At 38.2% G+C, this 8,706-nt stretch overlaps 1 protein-coding gene across 5 annotated transcripts in view; it reads left to right on the top strand.

Moving 5' to 3' along the window:
* shank1 (SH3 and multiple ankyrin repeat domains 1) overlaps positions 1-8,706 on the top strand; it is an 80,322-nt gene that overhangs the window by 41,258 nt on the left and 30,358 nt on the right. For all 5 annotated transcript variants that reach the window (XM_016676401.1, XM_016676402.1, XM_016676400.1 and 2 more), the window contains exons 7-15: positions 206-373; positions 1,079-1,195; positions 1,473-1,550; positions 2,618-2,684; positions 2,992-3,161; positions 4,006-4,127; positions 4,638-4,801; positions 5,785-5,898; positions 6,618-6,693. In XM_016676401.1, the coding sequence (XP_016531887.1) occupies positions 206-373; positions 1,079-1,195; positions 1,473-1,550; positions 2,618-2,684; positions 2,992-3,161; positions 4,006-4,127; positions 4,638-4,801; positions 5,785-5,898; positions 6,618-6,693 (1,076 nt within the window). The remainder of the gene's footprint in view (positions 1-205; positions 374-1,078; positions 1,196-1,472; positions 1,551-2,617; positions 2,685-2,991; positions 3,162-4,005; positions 4,128-4,637; positions 4,802-5,784; positions 5,899-6,617; positions 6,694-8,706) is intronic.

Genomic DNA, 8,706 nt, shown 5'->3' with positions numbered 1-8,706 from the left:
AGAAGAGACAAGTTTTTACTTCTGAAGCGTCAGAAACAAGATTTATCCTCATTTGTACCTCATGATAAAATCCACATGATTCAGAATGAAGCTGCTTGTTTTCAGAGCCTTTTGGACCCAAACTGAAGCTACATGCTCCTGGTTTTATCTTCTTCCAAGCGTCGTGTTCCATCATCATCGTGAGCTCCCTCGTCTCTTCCTGCAGGTCCTGCTCTCTCTGGGTGCGTCTCCAGACTACAAGGACCGGCGGGGGCTGACCCCGCTCTACCACACTGTGCTAACAGGGGGCGACACCTCCTGCTGTGAAACGCTGCTGTACCACCGCGCCAAGCTGGGCATCAGGGACGAGAACGGCTGGGACGAGACGCATCAGGTGCGTTCAGGCGGCCCGGACCGGAGCAGAGGGAAGTTATCGGCTCCATTTGGAGGAAACCGAGACGTTTGAGTTCAGATCTGCTCTGTGTTCCAGTTTGTCTCCATCTTTCCTTCATCCTTCATTCCAACCATCCGTCCGCTCTGATCAGGAAACGACAGGAAGCAGAAAGGTAGACGCCATCTTCATCAGCATCTTCCTCATCATTATCCATCCGTCCATCTGGGAACCTAACTGTCATCCCGACTCGTTTCTCCAGAGACTTGTTCTGGATGTTGTTGTTGTTTTTGGTTGAGAAGGGTCTCCTGTAGCAGTCAGTCCCACAGTGAATCTGAAAAGGCTTCTGCCTGCAGACTGATGCCATACACGACTATCATGACAGCTCAGTATTCTACATTGACATCTCCTGGATGACCCCATCCAGGAGATCCTTTGCTTTTGCTGCTCCTCCTCAAATGTCTGTCTGTGTGAAATCAGCACCTCGTTAAGGCGGTTACTCATCATATCAGACTGACTGTAAAAACACACAAAAGTAAGAGAAAAATTCCCTCCAACTGGAAATTATTGTGTAAAAATAAAATTCCATAAAAGGAACAAACCAGATAATCCAACAGGTAGATTACAACCGTTCCTGTTTTCTGTGTTTCTGATTTCCTCCTCTTGGTGGTTCCTCCGGTTCTGTTTCCTGATCCTGACGGCGCGAAGGCCTGCCAAAACGGGAACTCGCAGCATCTGGAGCACCTGCTCTTCTACGGGGCGGATTCCTCCTCCCAGAACGCTTCTGGAAACACTGCCTTGCACATCTGTGCTTTATACAACAAGGTACTCTGTTCCAGCACTAAACAGTGTTCAGGTAAAAAGTACATGTTCAATTAAGAAAGCAAAATGGTGTTCAATTAAAGAAATGAAAGTGTTCAGTTCAGAAACAAAGCAACACATGAAGCTGATTAGCATACAGACAAATTTCATGTTAATTGTGTGAAAAATTTAACTTTTTTCATTTAAATATTCCTTCATGTTTTGTTTTTATTCCTTGTTCTTTTTGTGAATTATAAATGTGTTTCTCAGCCTGAACTTTAATCTGCCATGTTCGTTTTAGGAAAGCTGTGCACGAATCCTGCTGTACCGAGGAGCCAGTAAAGACATGAAGAACAACAGCGGCCAGACTCCGTTCCAGGTGAACTGGAAATGAACGAACAGTTCATCAGATAACGAACTGTTCATCAGCAGGAAGGTTTACGAGGATAAAACCGGGAAGAGTGAGGCCTGGTGACGTCTGGCCAACAAATCTACTAATGCAGAAAAATGAGAAACAAAAAAAATCCAATGATTACCAATCAGTTTAGTTTGGTTATAGTTTATTAAAAAATGTTTGTAATGCACATTTATTCTAAACATTACTGCAGTTCATTAAATAAACTCAAATAATAGATTAATTTCTTATTCATTATGTCTTTACCAAGCATGATGTTTTTATTTTTTTCATAATAAATCAATTTAACATAATGCTAATTAATCAATACTCACATATATAAAGGCTCATTTAAATAAATCTGGACATGCAAACATTAGATGACGCATGATGACTCATGTAAAATATTTAACTTAAACAGATTTAGGGTGAATTTGATGAGCAATATCAACAGTTTAAATTGTTTCATGATGAACAGAAACAGGAAATATTAAGTAATTAATATTTAAATTTACCACTTAATAATTTTCAGTGTTATTTATTCATTTAACATTTAAATGTGTGTCTTTTTGACACATTACTGGCACATTAAAATAAGTATCTAAAAAATTATTCAGTGTTTTGTTTCTTCATAGTTTTATTTAAATTACCAATTAAATAAACATTTACATATGTATTTTTTGGAGGAGGTGCAGGGAATTCCTGTTTTTATTTACCTTAATATCCTGGCTGATGGTAATTGTAAAAGGTAAAATATTAGCTCAGTTATATCTAATTTTAATTTCTGTTCTAAATAATAATAAAAAAAGTTATCAATAAATTACCTAAAGTAAAATAAATGGCAGAAAATGGCAGCCAGTCATGTGCAGAAAAATATTTCACCTTATAAAACTGCATTTTATTTCATAATTAAAGAAAATAGTAATTTGAAACTGGATGATCAGCATCAACTGCTGTTCTGAGTTTAATGTTTTTAAATTTGTTTTCTGGTAGTTTGGCAGCAAGTTGTTTTTTTTTTACGTATTTCATGTTTTATTTATTGCTTTGACCAGGTGGCTGTTATGTCTGGGCATTTTGAATTGGGGGAGATTATAAAAAACCACCGGGACACAGATGTGGGTAAGTGCTGCCAACATCTGTTTACGATGATCAAATCTTTAATTTGCTTCCATGCAGCATAAAGTAGAATTTTATTGTAATATTCTACTTTATGGCCTCTCTTCCTCACACTTTTTGAAGGTTTTTGGTTGTGGTGTTTTGGATTTAGTCTGTTTTTCCTCTTAGTTTCTGTTCTGCCCTTCACCTTGTTGAACTCACCTGATGAATGGAGAACAAAAATGTTAGGAAAGAAGTTCTGACTTAAAACAGAAATTCGTCTCCATGGCTGCAGGGATCTGTGACGATCTGTTGGATGTTTTCCTCCTAGTTCCCTTTGTGGAGTCTCCAAAGTACGCCCCCCAGAGGAGAGAGAGCACCCGGACGCTGGCGGTGCCCCACCCCCACCCGTTTCTGCGGGCCAACAGCGACAGCAGCATGAATCTGCCGGACTGGATGGCCGTCCCCAACGCGCCGAGCACCAACATCGTTTCTGTGCAGGTATCGATCGCTGACACTATGACGGCACGTGACAGGAAAAAAAAAAGAGTTTTCTGCTGAAAGAAAAGAGTTTGAGATTAATCTCAGAAATATTCTAGAAGAAAAGGTCAAATTTGTGTTGAGAAACTAAGAAATTTTGAGATAAATCTCAGAGATTTTCGAGAAAAAAACCTGAAATTTCTGATATTAAAAAATTGAAGATGTTCAACTTTTGAAATCGATTCACATATTTTATTATTTTCATTCATTGGTTATTTTTCTATTCAGCAACCTAAAAGCTCCTTCTTTTACCACATTTTTTAAAAATATGTCTACATTTGATAATGCGACAAAATGACAGTGTTTTTTTTATTCAGTCATTATTTCATACTGACAAAAATGAAGATACATTGATGTGTTTCTCCTTTTATATAACAGAAATATGGTCGTCGGCCATCTTGAAACAAGAGAAAACTCAGTTTTTTGAGGAAATGGAAACTTATTGATTAACTAATTCATCATTAGTTGATCAGTAAATTCAACTTTAGATCTCTAACTTCTATTTTTTAAAAATATAAATGACCATAACCAACATAAGAACAGAGAAAGAGAAAGTAAACAATAAAAAAAATAACTAGATCTCATTAATGTACAACACTGGGTGGCTTGATGTTTGTAATATATAATATCCAAGGTTTATTTTAGAAACATTGCAAAGAAAATAAAGATGAAAAATCTAAAGAAATTGTATATTTGTATAGCATAAATTTAGGCAGATTTAGAAAATGTTTTAGAAAACTCCTCTCCTCTCCTCTCCCCTCCTCCCCTTCTCTTCCCCTCCCCCCCCCTTTCCCCCTCCTCTCAGGGGTATAAACACACAGGAACCCTGCGCAGCTCCAGCAGCCCCAGAGGAGCGAGGACGCGGTCCCCGTCCCGCGGACGGATCGGAGATAAGGAGGACCGGAGCCGGCAGAGCCAGAGACGGGGGTGAGCTGCAAACTGGCTGCTCCTCCTGCTGAGGACGAGCAGGAAGCTAAATCTGACTCCGACTTGGACGGACGATGACTTGAGTGAATATTGATAAACAACGTACCAGTTCCACTGTCAGATTATTTCACTTATAACAAAACATTTTTCTCTGTTATAAGTTAAATAATCTGGCAGATTATCAACATTAAGGATTTATTTACTTAAAAAAAAATGTTCCTATATGTTCCTGAAAAGTTACTTATAAGTTAGTTTTGTCTTAATTAAAGTGCACTGAGATATTTGCAGTAGAAACTATAAAAAATACTTGATCAGATTTTGTGCAGTTAAAAAATGAGTTGGACAAATTTAGTAACAATTTAGATATTAGTGAATAAAATAAACTCTAAAAAGCTCAAGTAAAGTTTATTACAGATTCTTAGTTGTTTAAACCAAACCAGTTTAAGTGATAAATTTAAACGCCTGTATGTTTGTTAAGTCTCCCCTTAATCCCCTCCTGACTTTGACTAGGCCTCCCCCGACCTCCACCTCCACCACCACCACCACCATCCAAACCGCAGGCCAGCGCAGACGCCTCTACAGCGCCGTCCCAGGACGGGTCTTTGTAGCAACGCGGTCCCACTCCGCTCAGGGCGAGCGCGAGATCAGCTTCAGTAAAGGAGACAGGGTCAAAGGTGAAGCTCTTCCACATTGTGACATCACTTCCTGATCACAAACCTCCTTTTGGGAGTTTGTGGTTTTGCATCTCGTCTGTTATGATCACAAACTCACTGAAGAGGGCAGGGATGTGGGATGAAAAGGTAGGAATGAAGCGGCTACGATGCCTGGAAAACTTATTCATCCCTCTGAATTTATTTCTGTTTTACTTCGTCACAATCGCTGACATCAAGTTTTACTTATTAATTTTAATAAGTGACACTGGCACCATATTTTTTTTACAAATACAAATCTGAAAAATTGTGCCTGAAACAAAAAAGTTTGCAGACATTTGTTTAGCTTCTCTTTAAATATTTAGTTAGCAAATAATTTTTTTAATCTTCAAAATAAATATTTAGTTTTCAAACTAAATATTTAGCATCTAGACAAATACATTCAAGTTAAATATTTAGTTAGCAAACATTTCTTTAATTTGAAGATAAATATTTAGCTCTTTGTCAAATCTCAATGAGGTGAAACTGTTTCATAAAGGAAAATGTCTAAATGTAAGAAGCTGGTATCCCTAACGTCTGCAGCTTTACCTTTAAAGTAGCCAGAAGTGAAAAGTGTGGGAATACTTTTGCTTCGACGGAGGGAAGGGAGAGCGATGAAGGAGTTTTAATTCAACTAAGCTAATTTAGGGGAAACATGTCCTGTTTTCTGGGTGAACATGAGTTCGTTGAACCATCTTAACGAGAGTGTAAGGTCTCCATATATGTTTATATCTAATGTCTGCAGGTATGAATATTTGTGTGTTTGTCAGTGAGTCTAAAGTGTCGCCAGGTATGTATGTCTTGGTGAGTATGTAGGGAGTTTGCATGTCCGTCTGTGTGTGTTTTTTAATTTCCTGTCTGCATAACCCTGGATGTCTTTTCATTTCTGTTCTCCTCGTTTTCTGTGTGAGTCTGTTTGTGTCTGTTGGGTTTTCTGTATTTGACCTGCTGACCTTTTTTCCTCCTAGTGTTGAGCGTCGGCGAGGGCGGCTACTGGGAGGGGACGGTCAGAGGTCGCACGGGCTGGTTCCCCTCCGACTGCGTGGAGGAAGTGGTGCTTCGAAGTCAGGACAACCGATCAGGTGAACAAACACAAAGAGCCCAACATGAGTAAACATATCGAATATTGTTTAGTCCAACACTAAGAGAAATGTTTGATTAGATTAATTTCAGTTACAGCTGTCTTTTAAGTTGTTTAAATTGTTTTATATAAACAAAAAAAATTATGCTAGCTATGGCTAATTTAGCTTAACAAAGCTGAATTATCTTTGTTGAGCTAAATTAGCCTTACCTGGCTAAATAACAAAATAATTACATTCAAGCTAAATATTTAATTAAAAAACAAACTTTTTAGCTTCAAGGTAATTAGATTGAAGCTAAATATTTAGCTTGAAGCTAATTAATAAATTAGCTATGGCTAAAAAGTATCCCATTCTGAAATCTGATGGTAAAAATTCCCTGCAGAGGCTTTAGTGTTTTAGACTTTTAATTTTTTAGCTTGATGCTAAATATTTAGCCTTAAACCTAAATATTTAAAGCTAATATTTATTTCAAGTTAAACATTTATTCTAAGCTTAATATTTAGTTAGCAAACAAGCTTTTTAGCTTCACGATAATGGATTTAAGCTAAATATTTTGCTCGAAGCCAAGGCTAATTTCTTAGCATTGGACTCAAACTAAATATATAACTTGAAGCAAGTTAGTAAATTAGCAAAATTTAAAGAAATACCCCCTGCTAAAAGCTGGTGTTTAGATTTATTTTTTTTCTTCACACTTTGAATCAAGTCATTTTATGTTTCAGAGAGTCGTGGAGAACGAGCCAAAAGGTTGTTCCGCCATTACACTGTGGGATCATACGACAGCTTTGATGCTCCCAGGTAGGAACAAAAACCTGCTTTTCTCCTTTATGTCTGAAAAAAAGAATTGAAAACTGCCGTTATACGGAAACTGCTTTTCCAGAAAATTAAGTTTCAGTTACTGCTGAAGGTCAAAGATGAGCGTCTCGAGTATTTCCAGTACTTTGTTAAAAAAATATATAATTTGATTGCTTGTTTTTTTATTGATTTGCATCGATGTATTTTGTCTTCTAATAAAGAGGAAAAGAAATCTAATTTTACTCAAGACCAATGTTTATGAAAACCTGTTTAGATAATTGGAATAGTTTGTTTTTTTGTAGGTTTTATGTTTACAATCACATGTGATATCACAACGGTATAAAAAACTCTGTATATAAAATGAGTTTCTAATCCAGAATCTGTTGCCCATTTCTGAAACTAATATCAGGATGATCAGGTTAACATCATTTATGTCAGTGGTGTCCAAACTATTTGCCATGAGGTCCAAAGTCACAACTTGAAAACTAATTTTTGCTAAACAAAACATGTTCATAACATTTTCTGCACAAAGTTATTCTTAGATAATGAGATTTTAGTTTGATCAGTTCAGAATGAGCTGTTTTAGGGCGTCTTGTCACTTTACATCAGCATAAGCTGCTGCTGGCCATACCTCCTCCTCCCACTCAACGTTTACAGTCACATGTGAAAATTAACGCAAACAGATGCGCAATTATACAACCGTACATCTCTGACAAGCAAAAGTGGAGCCTCCTGCACAGTGAACAAGAATGCAGCAAGTGGTTTCTTGATGGTAAGTCAATACCCTTGTCTTTTCCAGCAGCCATTGTATATTGCATGCAGCAGTAAAACCAGCTGACTAAACATGCTGGAGCTCAGCTTGAGTTGCTCGGCGACGGGCCATCAACTGTGACTTAATGAGGAGGTTTTTGAAACAACACTAAAAAAGAGCGGAGTGTTTTTTGAGTGTTTTTGCTGTTTTTAGAAGTAGTTGAGAGCCAAATGGAAATATAAAAACATGGAAAATGTGAATTTTTCACATTAGGTCTCCCTTTAATCTGACTTGGTGAAACCTACAGAAACCCTGATGATGGTTGGGACTCGTGCAAAATCCTTCTGAGGGCCACAAATGGCCCCCGGACCACACTTTGGACACCCCTGATTTATGAGTTGCACTGTATTTTTGCCGGTTCTCATAATTATGTCCTGCTGTTGTGACGTGATTGAATTTATGTTGTGTTGTCAACATGCGGTTAATCACTGAGCAGAAATCCTGTAATTACTGATCAAACTGTATGTATTATTCATGTTTTCCATCATTCAGCTGTTATTTTCCTCCCATCACTCACTTTAAAACTCATAAATTATTAACATGCTTCATCAACAACCTGTACGCCTCGTTCATACATTCATCGTTGGAGTTCTTTTGGACTTTAAGGCTGACTCAGATCCGCCTACTTTTATTGTTTCGCCTATCCCTCCTTTCATCCGTCCATCCGTTTATGTTTGGCTGAATCTCCGGACCGTTTCTGCTTCCCGCCTTCGCGCTCTAGTCATCGCTGCACTCCGAACCCCCCTTGCACTTTTTAATTTTCTTTCTATCACCCTCGCTCCCCCTGCGGTGTCTTCATCTGCAGGTCAGACAGCGGAGGGCGATCGAGAGGCACAGGAGAGAGAGGAGCTGGGATTGAAGCAGACTGTGGTTTTTGGGATTGGGATTATTTTTAGGAAAGTTTCTCTGTGAAGGCTGGAGATGCTGTCGGGAAAATATTGATGTGTGGAAAAAATCGTTTTGGTTTTGAACCTCAGTTTGTTCTGATGGAAGGATTTGATTAGACGTCTAGAAACTCCTTCTGTTCATCCATCCATCTGTTCATCTGTTCATCCTTCTGTTCATCCATCCATCTGTTCATCTGTTCATCCATCTGTTCATCCTTCTGTTCATCCATCCATCTTTTCATCCATCCATCCTTTAATCTGTTCATCCATCCATCTGTTCATCTGTTCATCCATCTGTTCATCTGTTCATCCATCTGT

Source organism: Poecilia formosa, unplaced genomic scaffold (assembly GCF_000485575.1).
Source record: "Poecilia formosa unplaced genomic scaffold, Poecilia_formosa-5.1.2 Scaffold134, whole genome shotgun sequence".
Classification (NCBI taxonomy): Eukaryota; Metazoa; Chordata; class Actinopteri; order Cyprinodontiformes; family Poeciliidae; genus Poecilia; species Poecilia formosa.
This window is presented reverse-complemented; position numbering and strand designations above follow the sequence as displayed.